This window comes from Ammospiza nelsoni, chromosome 17, assembly GCF_027579445.1.
Source record: "Ammospiza nelsoni isolate bAmmNel1 chromosome 17, bAmmNel1.pri, whole genome shotgun sequence".
Taxonomy (NCBI): Eukaryota; Metazoa; Chordata; class Aves; order Passeriformes; family Passerellidae; genus Ammospiza; species Ammospiza nelsoni.
Window position 1 is genome coordinate 5,024,453 of NC_080649.1, and position 15,356 is coordinate 5,039,808.

The window sequence follows — 15,356 nt, forward strand, 5'->3', positions numbered from 1 at the left end:
GCTGCTCAGCCAAGCCTGCCTGGCCCCACCTCATGACCATCCATTACCTGCTGACACACAAAGCCCTCCAGCCCTGCTCCTCTTCACTTTGCCCTACCTCTTAATTCCAGCTTTGGCCAACACACCCAGCTGTCTCCAACCTACTGCCTCAACACAGGCCAAGTGTTTTACCCCCTTCAGCTGTTCCCTCAAGAATTTCTACCACTTGAAATAGGGAATTAAAGCCAACACAACCTCTGGAAGTTCACTGGCACAAGGTACCACAAAGCCCCAACAGGGAAAAGCAAAAAGATGAAGTATTGATGTAAGGGGTTAAAGCAGTTTATTCACAAGCAGTGACACAGGGAAACCACGAAGGGATATTTCACAACCCAAAGGAAGAGAGAGGAGTGTCTCTCTCCAGCACTTCCAGACAGGTCACAGTGTCTCCAAGCCACAAGTGGCTTTGCTCTGCATCACAACTACAGGCAGGTGCCTGCTGAGCTGTCAATCCTGCTTGTGCTAACACAGACAGCCCCTAATTGTGCACAAAGAGAGCCCCTGGGTCAGGAACAGACACACAGTCTGAGCATGGCATCGACCTGACAAACAGCCTGGACAACAGCTGTCCCTGGAGCACGTTCCAAGTGTCCCAAGAAAGCACCACAACAAGGCTGAGATGGGCTCCAGGAAGTTGGGTCAGATGATTGCAAAAGCCCAAGCTGCCATCCCAGTCGCCTTAGCCCAGCCAGCCTCCAAAAAACACACTGCTCACCGCAGCCGCGGGCTGCGCTGGGGACAGGCAGCAAAAAACCCGAGGAAAACACTCCACTGAAGATCAATTCAGGCTCCAAAACGCTGACCATAGACCAGGGCAAGTCTGAAACCAGAAAATGCTTTATTGGAAAGGTACAAAAAAACCAGTCACTGCAGCTAAATTTACAGCAATAAATTACGTTGTGGCTGTCAAGAGAAGTAATGGACACATACACAGGGCTATTCGCCTTACAAACAGGAATCCACATTGCTTGGTATATCAATAATTTATTTTATAATAAAAAAGCAGCACAAAAATAAATATTGAAATGAAATTACTGAGTAACCACAGAGGATAGAATGAGCTGGTGATAAAAAACAACTTAAAACAGAAGACTTCTATCATTAAAAAAATGAAAGCAAGTATCCACCATCTACGGAAACACCCCAGCAGACTGAAATACAGACGAAGGAAAACAAATCCACATTACAAAAGTTTTTCGGTTTTGTTTCTTTTTTTTTTTTTTACCTTTTTTTTTCTTCTTTTTTTCCTTTTTTTTTTTTTTTTAAATAAAAACAATCATGACAATGAAGTTTAAATGATTCGAGAGAGAAAAAACTGCCACCTTCTCCTCCTCCCCGGGTCTGAGCCATCCCGTGGCACAGCTCACATCCGCCCCAGCCCAGTGCCAGCGCCTCGTCCCTCCCGCCGTCCCGGAGCTGCCCTGGCACCCAGGTCTCTGCACTTTGTGGTCTCCTCCTGGCAGATGTAGAGCTGGGCAGGAGCAGAAACGCTGCCTTGTTTCAAAGGGATCTGGAGCTGCCCTGGAGGGAAAGGTTCCCCACTCCCAACAGAGAGCACAGCAAACACGTCTACGAGAACAGAGGAGTCCCTTCCCGACGCCTTCGTCTTCTCCTGCCTCCCACCCAGCCTCGCTTCCCGCGTCACACTGCGGATGGGGAGCAACCAAAGAAAGGCCAGGCCCAGGCGAGAGGATCCCAGCACCCAAAAATCAGAGCCCCCCCTGAGCTCCTCCTCAGCAGGGTCGGGGGGACAAACTAAGAGGGGCAGGGAAGGGAGCCATCCAAAGTACTGCAGCAGAGAAGCGCGGGAGGCGCGGCTGTGGGGACACGTCCCACGCCACCAGCTCCCCAAACCGCGCTCGCCCTGGGTGTCAGGCTGGCAAGTGCAGGACGGAGAGAAAAAAAAAAAAAAAAAACAAAAAAACCAAAACAAAACAAAACAAAAAAAAAATTAAAACACAACAGAAACAAACCGAACCCCAGAGGAATGCAACGCGACAACCCCAAGCTGGAGGGCCCTCCAGGGAGGAGGGTGGAGGAGCTGGGTCTCCAACGCCATCAACAGCTTTCGGGTCATTCCTCCCTCCACGTTACCTTGCAATTCTGATCCCTCTGTGGAAGTTTAGCCAGGACATTTCATTCTCCTCCAGGTCACCACCCAGGGAGCCCTGGACTGGCAATTTCTTTTAATAAAGATTTACAGTATCAAACTTGGAAAAAAAATTATTTTTTTTCTTTTTTACGAAAAATCTGTACGATAAAATGTATATAATTATATATTTATATATATATTTCTCTCTCTTTAAATATTTCCACGTGGTCCTTATGGATATCCAATATGGATTACCTACCATGGCTATGGTATCAACAGCTTTAACAACACCCAGGCCTCTTGTTCTTTATCGAGTGACCAGAGATTTAAGTGCCTACCAGCACTAAACTAGCAATCACTTGGACAAGCCTTTGGCACCCTTCCAAGAACTGGAAAAAAAAGAAATACTTGGCCACAAGGGAAGTGCCACATAAAGATATGTTTCTCAACTCATTCCAACAGCAAGAAGACCCCAGGAACAAAGTTCAACCTCTGTCCCCTTCAGTGAGACAGGTCTGATTTCCCCGGAGGGGTGTCAAGGGCAGCCAGAGGGTGTTCCTATCTAGCCAGGAATGTTATGGAGCTCTGGAGCTGTTTTAAAGACTGGAAGCATTTGGGCATTTTCAAGTCAACTGGCCTTTTTCAATAAAGTTTTCATTTAAAGCCCCAACAGTGCCAGGAGTCTCCATTTTGCCTGTTTTTGGAGGCACCTGTAAGGTCTGGGAAAGTGTCCAATGTCTGTGAGCTGGAGAACATGAGAGGACCAGGAAATGACCGTAACATCTTTCTCTTCCTCAGCTTCTGCTGTGGGAGTCAATAACTGGTACTGATACACAGGACATCGATCTGCCTGTTTGGAGATAGGGAGGGAATGGAGGAGAAATGAGGTAACACTAAGTGCCATCCAAACTCTACGTGTGTTGGAAAATCACACGAAGGAAACTCCCTGCTCCCCTCCAAAAGGTGTGGATCTGGCAGGGGGAACGAGCCTGCAGGAAGCATTTCACTGACACCCTTTCTGGCTCAGTAAAGTCACGGATGTCGATGCTGGGGACTGAACGAGAACCAAGTCTGAGGTTTCTCTTTTCATTAACCTATTTCACAAAGGATCCTCCTGGGAAATCCAGAGACTCCGATGACAAGGTGAAAAAAAAAAGAAAAAGCAAGCTAACAACTTCTTCCAAAGACAAGTAGGGCTTCACTAAATTTCTACCAACTTACTGCCATTCAAGGCAAGACAAAGCCTCAAACAACAAATTATACTGGGTGTCAGATGCCAGTTCACTGTCCTCTTTCCAACAATGGTAGCACTTGATTATTCTCTTTCAGTCCAAACCACTTATGAATTCTCCGTGATCTTTGTTCCAGAGCCCAAATTCTCTAAGCTCTTCTCCTCACCTCAAAACCTCAGCAATCTCACTCTTTTCTCACCTGCATGACAACAGGCATCGTCCATTCCATAAGTCTCTGACCTGCCCTACAAAACACACAGTCCCTTCCCTTTCCTACTTCAAGAAGAAAAAAAAAACAACAACAAAACACACAAACACCAACATAGCTATTTTTTTTTTTACAGTGACCTGGAAACATTCATTGTTTCATCGCTGCTGCGTGACAGCAGAATCTCTCCTTTCAGCTTCCCAAATCCTGCCCACTGCCAAGCCAGAAATCCCTCTCCCAAACCACTGCTCAGAGCCAAACAAACGACTTCTCCATCCCAATTCTTCTGCCCCCTACACGCACATTGATTTTCCATCCTGCCCTCATTATAACTCACCCACTTGCAAGAGAAAGCATCAAGTTTCAGGGTCACATTCACACAGGTTGTCTGAACACTGAGGGTTGTTCACTGTACTCTTTGGATCCCAAATCCAGCATCTGATGTGCTATGGAGAGGGAAAGACTCTTCCAAGCTCCAATCTGACCTCCCCACAGCCCTTCTCTGATCACCAAGGACTGGTGAGCACAGCTCTCCAGCTAAGGATGCTCATTGCTAACATACCAGTGCTTTTGTCAAAGAAGAGACTCTAAACTTCTCTCCTCCTGGCTGAATGCTATTGCCCTCTAGTTACACTTCAGTGCTTTAAAAACATCCTTCCAACATCCTCTGCACAAACCCCTCCTCGCAGTGCTGATCCCAGCAGAACTGTCCCACCTTCTCTCCCAGCCAATTCTGCCTCCACCAGTAATACATGCAGCATTTTTCCTCCTCATCTCCCCTTCTCCTCCTCACCACACTGCTCTTCACAGCATTGACTGTGCCTCCCTCCCTTCAGCTTCAGGTAACCCAGGAAAAAAAAAGCTGCTACTTCAAGACTGCGGATCATTTGGAAGAAATAAACTGCATAAATATACCCAATTCACAGGCACACCTTTGGGAAGGAGCTATCAGGAAACTTGGGCTTGGAATAAAGGAGGCTGCTATGTAGGTTTTTTTTTTTTACAGGCCACACAGGTAATGGGGCATATTAAAATATGTAAAATATATATTTTTCCATATTTTAACAGCATGGATTGAAAACAAAAGGTTATTCTTAATGGGTGTGGTCAGACCCAAGCATTTATCTCCATCATCCTCCCACTCCCATCCACTGTTAGCAGGATGAAATCAAACCCAAAAAGCCTATATTCCTGCCCTCATAATATCAGGTGGAAGTGGGGAAGGTAGGGGAGACCCTTCTTACAAGGAGTAGGAGGCCACTAAAGGAAACTCTTTTTCCCATACATTCATCTCACATGATGATTTCTACGGTCCATATGTTTCCTGGCTCTTGAGCATCATTCACGAAGACTCCGGAGGCTCCTCAGGTATCTTCTCCCAGCTGGAAAGCTGCCCACAGCTGAGAGGGGTTTGTGGAGGCAGAGGGAAGGAGGAAGCAGATCTTGCAATTTGTACTGCATACAGAGCTCAAATCCTGGACACGAGAGGTTGATGGAGCCACTGAGTCCAGACAGAAGCAGCCAGTTAAGTTCCCTTTGTAGGAACCCTTTGGGTTTGTTTGTTTTTCTCTTTTCTTTTTTTTTTTTATATTCTTCTGGTTTTTTGCACTTTTGGAAGAGACTTCTTAAAATGCCAATTCTTGACGTGACCAAGGACTCCGGAACAATGCATAAGAGCCTTATCCCCTCCCCTCTGAAAGGCTGCTAGTTCCCCCCACCGAGGGCACTAGGAGGCTGCTGAAAAGGGCACAGAACTGGATGAGATTTCGGCTGATTTCACGATGGTGATGACACTGGTGGTGGCAACTTTGGTCGGGGTAATAGGCCCTCGCGCCACAGTACGAGCAAAGGTCTGGAGTGCTTCGTACTTGGAGCGCAAGGCATCCAGCTCTAGCTTCATGCTGCTGTTTTCTCTGGCCAGCTTCTCCACCTCTTGCTGCAGCTCAACCCGCTGCCTCTCGAGCTCCTCTTTCTGAGTCACACGCTTGATGCGGCAGCTGGCAGCGTAGCCCCGGTTCTTGAGCGTGCGCCTCCGCTGCTTCAGACGGATGACCTCCTCTTTGGTGAGACCCCTCAGGTGCTGGTTCAGCTCCCGTACGGACATTGACACGAGTTCATCATCACTCAGCACTGGGGCATTCTCTCCTGACTCCTCCTTTACCTGCAAATACCAACAGCACAGGGGTAGCAGCAAGGCGACGAGAGCGGATGGTCAGGGCAGCAGAAGGAGAAAAGGCCACCCCAACATGACATCCCTACCTGGGAAATACTCCTGATGGGCTGTGGAGAGCACAAACTCCACTGAAACATCTGGGTTAAACGTGGCAGAGATCTGAGCACTGCAGCTGTCTGGGTTTGGGTCACTCTCTTAGGTCACAGATCTTTACACGCCCAATGTGAACACAACAGCAAAATTTTCAAGGGGATAAATGTAAAGTCAGCTGAAGCCTTTTTTTGTGAAGTCCTTTGTCAGGATCTGGAATTCATAATGAATGCTAAAGATGACACCTTATCCCAGCATTATGCTGGGACACCAGTGCAGCAGAATAGCTGCTTCTGTGCAGGGCTTAATTCAGCATTTTGTGGTTTTTCGTTGAAGATTGCTCATTTGAGTCGTGAACAAAACCAACCATGCTTGGCTTCAAGGACAGCCCGATTTGGTTTTGCTGGGGCACAGCATGTAGTAACTGAAGTTACATGAGAAAACCACCAAGGCCTTGCCCTTTCCTCAAGCACATTTGCCACCACCACTATTTTCAGAATCACAAAATTGTTTAGGCTGAAAAAGACCTTCAATATCACTGAACACAGAACTTTTAGGACACCATCCTTTTGTCTTTTCAGAGACTGTAGGATATATGAAGAGCCAAAACACTAGAAAGAAATTTCAACCATGCATGAACAGCCCAGGCACAGACCACCACCAAGGTGTGTCTGAGGCATTTACTGTCTCATGGATCTAAGAGACATCAGCTGAAAAAGTCCCTTCCCCAGTGCCTCCCAGTCCTGAGAGTTAAAGTAGCTCATTGCCAAGACTCAGAGCACTGGTTTCAGGATGCTGCCAACACCTCCTGTAGTCAGAAGTCTCTTGGGAAGCTACTGGGATATGCCAGCCTCCTCACCATCCCAGAGACTTCAGGACTCTTTCTGGGTAATGTCAGTATTCTCCTACCCTAATCTTTCCTGTAGACAGTGGGAAATTGTACCAGCACCCATTTCTAAGAGTCTCTGGGAATGAAAAAGAACAGTCACGTACAAGCAGCACAGTTCTGTGACAGCCTCCCCAGCCACCCAGCACCACCCACTCAGCCTCTTCCCTACCTTTAATGCCTTGTTCGGTTTGGGATTAGTCGTCATAACCTGAGCACAGTCTTCCTGACAAAACTGCTCAGAAATTGCAACTGGAAAAACAAAACAAGGTTTCCAGGTTAATCACAGAGACAAGGGCAGGATAAAAAACGCCCAACACACAGCCCAAGCCCCCAAATCAACCACCATTAAAAGAAATAAGCACACAGTTGTTTGAATCACTGGGATGGATTCAGATATCATTTACCCTATTCAGATAACAGCAAGAGAAATTTGTGTTGACAAGTGCATTGCTTTTTAACAGCCAGACCTCGTATTTTGCTGTTAACCACACTAAGATGCAGCAGAGAAGACAGGGCAGGGAGGAAAGAAGGACACCCACATTCATCTGTAAACAAGAGTCACACTCAGCATCACGCAGCACCTTGCCATGTGCCACCCCTTCCCAAGGGGAGAATGGAGCGTGGCCTCCGAGGCCCCGTCACTGGCTCACCTCCCTCTGGAGGCATCCCAGACGCTCCAAATGGCCTATTAGGGACTGAATTACGAGTTACCTCTGCTCATAAAAGGCACTGAAAAGCCACAAGACAACAACTCCCTTCATTCTCATTTTGATGATTATTAGCTCGGCTCCAAATTGAGCCAGCAACCCAGAGAGAAGCTGCCTGGTTTGTAACCTGCTTCCAGCGCTGTCCCCACCCAAAGGAGACGCCACCAGAAAACCCAAACAACAGAAACAAACCCCCCCCCGACAACAAAGCCAGCAAGGAGTTCACCTCTCCCAACACACCAAGACTGTTGCTTCCCAATCCTCCAGCCCCAGACTGTGACAGCAGACCTGCTTGATGTTTCTAGTGACGTGGTGACATGTCCATCCACAGCCAGCCCGTCCCCTGCCATGACACTGCCCTTGACTCTCACCTTAGCCACGACTACACCCCTCCGACCAGCACCCTGCAGAAAATCCACCTGCCCACACCTCCACCAACCCCTTCACCCCGTGGTGCGATGGTACCTACCCCGGGAGAGGCACAGGCAGCCGTGCCACCATCACAGCCTCTGCTAAGGCTCCCCAGAGGGGAGGGGTGAGGCAGGTGCCCCCGACACAGGGCGGCTTCGAGGGCTGCGCACCCGCGGCACCGCAGAGCTCCTGTCTGGCGGGAGTCCTCTGCCTGCCCCCACCTTCTCCTGCCCAGCCCAAACCCTCCCCATTTCCACGTCTGCATCGTGTCACACATCCTAATCATTCATGAAAAATCCAGCCAAAGCATCCCAAGCATGATTCCCTTCTGATAGTTGCCATGGTGACCTTGGGAAAGTAGCCAACCCGGAGACAGTCGCCATGGAAACAGAGAAGCCCAAAAGCAATAATGACTTCAGGTCATGTCTGTGCAAAGACATCACGAGGTCGTCGGAGAGTAAACAAACTCATTCATATCTGCAAACAGGGGTGGCGGGATTTGGGGGGGTGCAAAGGTGGGGTGTGGGGACCAGTGGGAGCTGAGTGGGTGAAGGTGCTGGCTCAGCCCGTGCTGCTGTCACTTGAATTTTATCAGTCAAGGCACCTCATCATCACACGACTTACATAAAAATCAAGATGAAGAGCAGGAGGGGGAAAAAAAATAATCCTGTAATTGCAGAGCTGCAAGATACTATCCCAGATATTAGGGAGTGTATTTAGGCGCCTCCTCTATTTTTAAGCCTGAGACAGCACAGCTCTCCATGTCTGGAGGAGGGACAAGGACAGCCGCACAGCACACAAGCCAAGATGCTCCGTGATGAATGGACCACTTACAGCAACTGGTGTGCGCTGCATTTTCTAGAGCATCAGCGAGTCCTTCCCTGCTCTCCTCCAGCACTGAGCCCCACCCCGGGCACACCTCCAGCCACAGCAGCCCCTTGTCTCGCCAGCACAGCAGGAATGGGCAGGGCACGGGGCAGGGGGGCGACTCCCAGCCCCCGACAGACGGAGATGCGCCCAACCTCTGTGTGCGCGCTCTCCGGAGCAGCATCTCCTGCGAGCACAGGCACCTCTCCAGCCCCCTTGCACCGTCCATCGCTTCCCCTCCACACCAGCATTTGCTGCCCACCCCTACCTCCCGGCCGGAGCCGCAGACGTAGGCACTGGCAGGCGGGGAGGAGGGAAGGAGAAAGCTCCTTGTGTTGGCCAGGAGGTCTCTGAGGAGCTGAGGAGCGCAGAGGCGCTGCCAGTGCGGAGAGGAAAGGGCCGGCAGCCCCCTCCCTGCAGAGGCGCAGCCGGGCCGCAGGCAGTTGGTGCCATAGTTATGCAGTGAGTCACCAGCTGTTTACAGAGTTTGAGCGCTCACATTCCCACAGCATCAGAAACTCTTCCTTCCCTCGGCGGCATCCCCCCCTCCCGCGCCGCCCCCGTCCCTACAAGGGAAGGGGCGCACCGGCCGCTGGCCGCGCTGCGAACGCCGGAAAAGGAAAGGCAAAAAGGAGGGGGAGGCCAGCGAGAGCCCCGTCACACCCACCGAGCGCACAAAAAGCCTTTTGATCCTCACCCAGCGCGTCTTCAAAGCGTTTCGTGCGCCAGCCGATGGAAAAACTGAACGCGGCCGCTTGGCCGCGCGGAGATGGAAAGAAATGTAAAGTATCATGGAAAACAAGAGGCGAGGGGTGAGGTTGTCTCCAGTGGGGGTCAGCGTGAGGGCTCACCTGCCACCCTGAGCAATGCTCCGGCTCTGAGTGATGAAACCCTGCTGGTCACCTGTTGCTCCATGTCACCAAAGCAACAGCTCCTTACCCTGCACATTCCTCAGAGGACAGCACAGGCGCTTGGCTCGGAGTCTTCTGCTGCACACCTGTCTCCCCCCCACACCAAAACACCCTGGATGGGCCAGCATCCCTCGGACACAGGCTGGGATCCACCCTACTGCACCAGGGGCCATGGCCAGAGCTGCTGCTGACACAGACTAACGAGGAGGTTCAAGGCACCATCAGGAATTGTGATGCCATACCCTCTTAAAACAAGGGTGGGAGACTGTGGGCTGGCCTGACCCAAAGGGCAAGATTTCACAGAGCAAGTAGAAACACTCAAACAGGCTCAAGTCAGATATGAGTGCAAGGGTGAGTCTTATCTCTGCACTAGGTGAAGGCACAGGTGTGGTCTGGGCTCCGCTCGAAACCGATACAGCAACACTCGCAATCCTCACCAGCCGTCCTCCAGGGCCTTGGGCCTCATCTCATCTACCAAATCCTTCCCATCAGGATTATTTGGGACTATTCAGCTACCAGCAAGAAGACACTAAAAATCAGCATGTCATCTCCCTTACATTTGTTACTTACAAAGCAAAACCCCGCAATGAAATCATAAACCACTCTGCAAACAAGTCATACCCAGCAGCGTTCCCTAAACATGCTGCACAGGGGTCTTCTGGGACCCTGCCTGCGATTTGATTATTAGAACCCTTTTAGTCTTTACCCTACTCCTGCCCTTCTTTCCTTAATTGCATTTGCTGCATCACATCTAAAATTAGGAGCTCAGCTTTTTGGAACAAGGACCGCGCCACATCCCTGCTCTGTAAGCAGTACGACACATTCCGAATGCCACATCAATAAAGCAGCAAGTAGTATTACACCAACTGTGAGGGGAAAAAGCTTTTCCAGGGCTGCTCCACGCTCGTATTTACAGCAAGTGTTTTGACTGTGGGTTACATAAAGAGCCCTTGTAATTCTGCAATAAAGTTACCCATTGACAGCCTTGCCAACGCCCTCTCCCTCTCTCAGACAGCTCCTGTGCCTCCTGCAGCATCCTCCCAAAAACCTGGAAGTCTCCAGCTGACATCCTAAGTCTGACAGTCTCAGCTTAGAGCATCTAGAGATCTCAGTTCCTTTGCTTTGAAAGGGAAAGGCAGCAGAAAGCCTGACTCAGGCAGAGGTAGGACAGAGCTTTCCACACAAGGCTTGCAATTAAGAAAGAAAACATGCCAGAGTGAGATTTCAGACTTTCCACGCTACAGGGCTTTCCAAACGCATTACACATTAAGGAATTACTATAAAATCACTGCCGACACCCGACAACTGCAGATGAACTTGAATTTTAAAACTCTTTCTACACCGAAAGACAACCCCGGCCACAACACGAGTGCCTGGCAGACAGCCCTGCTAGTGTTTAGCTTCCATGCTCACACACACAGAGCAAACTGAAAACATGCAAGCCTCACCTTCCGCCAGGCCAGCGACGACTTCCCGAGGGCAGAAAAACAGCGCAAGGTTCAAGCAGTGGCAGGGATCTCTGCCATCACGTCTCAATTCGGCACCGACAGCTACGCAGGGAACACTTTACTCGTTCCCAAACGCAGCCATTTAAATCCTAGGCAGCTGTTTAAATTTCTCGTTTATCCTCAAGTTGTTCCCAGCTCCAGAGCGCCAGCCAAACGGATGTGCCTACCCCGGGTAACATCTGAGCTGACAGGTGAAGGCAACTACAGATGCTTAAATCCTCATCGCCGTGCCTCTGCCGCTCGCAGGCACGACACGGATTTCCAGCACATTGCAGCATGGTAGGCAGAGCACCATCCCTCTCCCCATCACTCAAAAAGCCATTCTCCTGCTCTGACAACCTTCACACATCCTGTAAGGCAGACTGACGCTTGTCACTCATTTGTAATGAGAGCGGGGAGGGACGGGCTGGTGGTGTGAATCAGAGAGTAGAGAAGCATATGCGAGGCAATATATTTGACATGAAGAGAGAGAAGACACAAGGAGGGGGTGAGTCACTGTTTACTGTTCTAGAGGAGCTCCACGCAGCCCTCGCCCAGCTGGCCAGCTTTCCATTTCCCTTATGGATCGGAACCAGCATCCAGCAGCAAAGGGGAGATTCAGGAACCTTCAGAGCACATTTGAGAGCTGCCAGGACAGAGCTCTCTGAGGCGCTCTCCGGGGAAGCCTGGACATGGATCAGACAGTCTTCAGTGCTTTGGTAAACAACCTAGTCAGAAGCTGCAAAGAGCCTGTGGTTAGGGAGCAGGGATACAGAGCACCAGGCGGGCACGTCTGTGTGTCACCTCTGAAACTTCATGGAGGAGGAGACTGAAGGGGAAAGGTATGTGACAGCCAGCCCTGGTACTGACAAGCTTACAGCACTTTTTCCATCACGTGCTTGTAAAATGCGGTGACAGAGACATACTGGAATTACACCTCAGCATCACCAGCCCAGAGATGCAGCTCCCCAGCCGGACAAGCTGAGCCACCAAGCAACAAATAACTTGCAGATGCACAGCCAGACTCTGGGGCAGAACTGGGACTGGGATTCCTGACTTTGCTGCTCCTGACCCCAAGTGCCAGCCATCAAGTCAGAGACCTTCACTAACTTTAATAATGGAACATAGCACTGCTATTTGGCATCCTGCAATATTGCAAAGCAGTGGGATCCACTATGCAGCCTGTCCCTCAACTCAGGAGCACAGTGCCAGGGTAATTGCTCTCATTACTGCCTTTCCCCAGCCCTTGTGCTGATGGTCACAGAGCACTGCATCACTTGTGCTTGCTTCATGCTTGGAAGACTCTCTGCCCAAGTTTGAAGATAGCCTCAAACAATAGCTGAGACAGAAGTGGAAATTGCCTGTTCATCTCTACAGGGTGCTGAGCCTGAAACTTCCTGATAATTGAAAGTGCTAGCACCGCTCAAGTATTTCACAGCTGGATGTTTACAAAAATGATCAGCGAGCGAGCTTATCCCACAAACCCCGACTGCCGCAGGGGCCAGCGCTCCCAGCTGTCCTTTCTTCGCTTCCCAAACATCTCACACAGCTAGAGATTTTCAATACCAAGTCCTGCAGCACATTCCATGCCATTAATCATCTTCCAATGCTGATGGAAATCAGAGGGTATCAAGCTGATCTGTATTTTTCCCTTTCAGGAGGCACACAGCAGTACTGAACTCCACGCCGCAACAGATTGCTGAGACGGGCGACGGCGCAGAAATGACATAAAACATGACAAAGCACACTGTCCTTGACAGGCAAGCAGGGGGAAGAAAAAAATAAAAAAAAAACCAACAAATTTCTACCTCTGGTTCAGAAACAGCTGTGAAGCAAGGCAAGAAAGCTGGCGTAATACAGCCAGGAACACTAAAGAGGGCTCAAAGCCCTGTCAAGCTCAGAGCGTGCAGAAGTGGGCAGGGTGTCCTGATGGCCAGAGTCACCGTGTGCCCAACCTTGCGGCAAGTGCATGGAAACCCTGGGCAGCCGCAGGTCCGGCCGGGCGGGAGCGGAGTTAACTCGGGGCCGCGCAGCCCTGCCTGCCATTGGGCAGCCGCGGCGTCCATCAGCCCGAGGAAGTGACTGAAGCCTTGGGGAAGGGCTCTCGGCAGGCAGCACCGCGGACACACACGGAAGGAGAGGGGGGAAAGAGCGGAGGGACGCACGCTGCTCTCAGCAGTGAGAAAAAGCCACCAGGTAAACTCATTCGCTGCTAGAACCCCGACGGCAGCAGGCGCTGGGCTGGGGCGCTGGGCTGCGTCCGCCACAGGGCTCACAAAAACTGAAAGTGCAAGAAAAAAGGCGTGCAGCTTTTCAGGGAAACACTTTGCTCTCTCACTGGCTCCCTCCACCTTCCGCAGTCCCAGCTCAGCTTTAGGCACGCTGGCAAAGGAGGGGGCGGCCAGGTGAAAGCGAAAATGGAGGCCTTTCCCTTTTCTGTAACAACTTTGCCCAAAGGGGGCTCGTTCCTAATTTGAGACCTCATGGCCTGCTTTCAGCAGAATCTGTAAAATAAATCCTCCACGGAGAAACCCACGAGGGAGGGGAGCGGGCTCTCAGCCCGAGGAAGAGGAGGAAGGAAACAGACCCTGACACACTGTGAGAGTTTGGAGATCTCAGTTCCCGTCGCTCGTGGCCTGGATGTTTCCCCACCTTGTGCCGCTGCCGTCACGGGGAGGCTGAAGAGGTTCCCCCTACCCACCTCCTCAGTTCTGATTAAATCCCCGAACCGTCCCGCACCCACCAGACAGTCACGCGGCACTGCCCGCTCCCGGAATGTCACCGTCCCCTTTCCTCCCACGGCCAGCGCTGGGCGGCCGCCGAGCACCCCGCTTGCAGGGCGGCCCCATGCACACGCATCCCTCCCTCCCCACAGGCTCCGGGACCAGCCCGAACACAGCCCGCACCTCTCCCTCTTTCCACCCGACCAGCAGCTGTGCTCAGCAGAGATAAGCCCCCCACCCGCCGCAGGCTGGTCCCCCAGCCCATCCGATGCGCCCGCCTGGCATTTCCCGGTGGCGGCGGCTGCTCCTGCCCGATAACGCGGGGCGGACAGCGGATCACGAAGCCGCCACCACGCCCGGCCAGCGCCGCACGCCGCGGCCACGCTGCCCGGCCCCGGCTGCGCCCCGGCTCCCTCCGTACTACAAAAGCTGCTATTTTTAGTCGGCGGAGCGCGCGGCGTCACAACAGGTTTCCTCACATGTATTTTAAGAGCCATTCAAAGGCAGAGGCAGGCAGCGCGCTCATCCTCGAGGGGAAGAAAAATAACAACAAGAGACAGGGAAAGCATCACCCCGGCGAACACCCAAGGGACCCCCCCCAGCCCCGTGTCCCCGAGGGTGCGGGGGCGCTGCCAGCCCCGTCCCGCGGGGGTTCAGCGGTGCCGGCTCCGCGCCGCTGGTGCGAGGTGACAGGGAAGCCGTGACGGCGGGGCCCTCGCGCCTCCGCCCCGCGGGGGCTTCGGGGGCCGCTCGGCGGGGGCGGGCGGCGCTGCCCGAGCCCCCTCCCGCTCCCGCCCGGCGGGGCCGCCGCCGCCCGCCCCGAGCCCCCCGCCGGGCCCCACGTGCGCGCCCGGCCCGGCCCGGTGCGAGGGGCGGCGGCACCACGTGCCCGGCGCGGTGGTGACTCAGCACTTTTACCTCCGCCGCCCCGCCCGCCCGCGCCCAACCGGAGCCGACCGGACCGAGCGGGAGCCGGGCCGGAGCCGGGCCGAGCCGCCCCTTCCCCCGCCATCGAGCGGCAACGCGCGGCCACCCCCCCTTGCCGGCTCCGACCCAGCCCCCCGCCCCCGCCCCCTCCGCGCCGCGCCCGGGCGGCTCCTCACCTGCGTGCCGGCGGGAGCGCCCCGTGGCGGGGGCGGCGGCGGGGGCGGCGGGGCAGCGGGGGCGGCGGCGGGGGCGCTGCGCGGCTCCCTCCTCCCTCCCTGCCAGCGAGTCCCGCGGACAACAACAAGCGCGGGGCGGCCGCCTCCCCCCCGCCGCGCCGCCGACCAACCAGCGCCCCCGCCGCTTCCGGCATGGCGCGTCACCGCGCGCGTCACCGCCCGGCCCGGCCCGCCCGCCGCGTCACCCCGGGACCGCCCGCGCCGTTCATTCATGGGCAAGGGCGCGGGACGGGCGGGGCGCCGCTGCTGCCGGCACGTAGTCGCCCCCCTTCATCCCCATCCCCGTCCCCGTCCCTCCTTCGTCTCCATCTTCCTCCCCATCCTTGTTCTTATCCTGGTCCCCATCCCTCCTTCATCTCCATCC

The 15,356-nt window shown here is 53.1% G+C and overlaps 1 protein-coding gene across 4 annotated transcripts; it reads right to left on the bottom strand.

The window, feature by feature from the left end:
• Positions 1-305: 305 nt before the first annotated feature.
• Positions 306-15,125, bottom strand: MAFK (MAF bZIP transcription factor K). Of its 4 annotated transcripts, XR_009419627.1 has the most exons (4): positions 14,933-15,125; positions 6,893-6,972; positions 4,857-5,732; positions 306-859 (listed from the first exon to the last, which is right to left on the bottom strand). XR_009419627.1 is itself a non-coding variant. In XM_059484442.1 (3 exons), the coding sequence occupies exons 2-3, from the start codon at positions 6,926-6,928 to the stop codon at positions 5,298-5,300; spliced, it is 471 nt and encodes a 156-aa protein (XP_059340425.1). In that variant the 5' UTR covers positions 6,929-6,972; positions 14,933-15,125; the 3' UTR covers positions 4,674-5,297. The 4 variants fall into 4 exon arrangements, 3 of the variants coding, with proteins under 3 accessions (XP_059340425.1, XP_059340427.1, XP_059340426.1); XM_059484442.1 differs by lacking the exon at positions 306-859 and having other exon boundaries at positions 4,674-5,732; XM_059484444.1 differs by lacking the exons at positions 306-859; positions 14,933-15,125 and adding an exon at positions 13,850-13,946 and having other exon boundaries at positions 4,674-5,732.
• Positions 15,126-15,356: the final 231 nt, after the last annotated feature.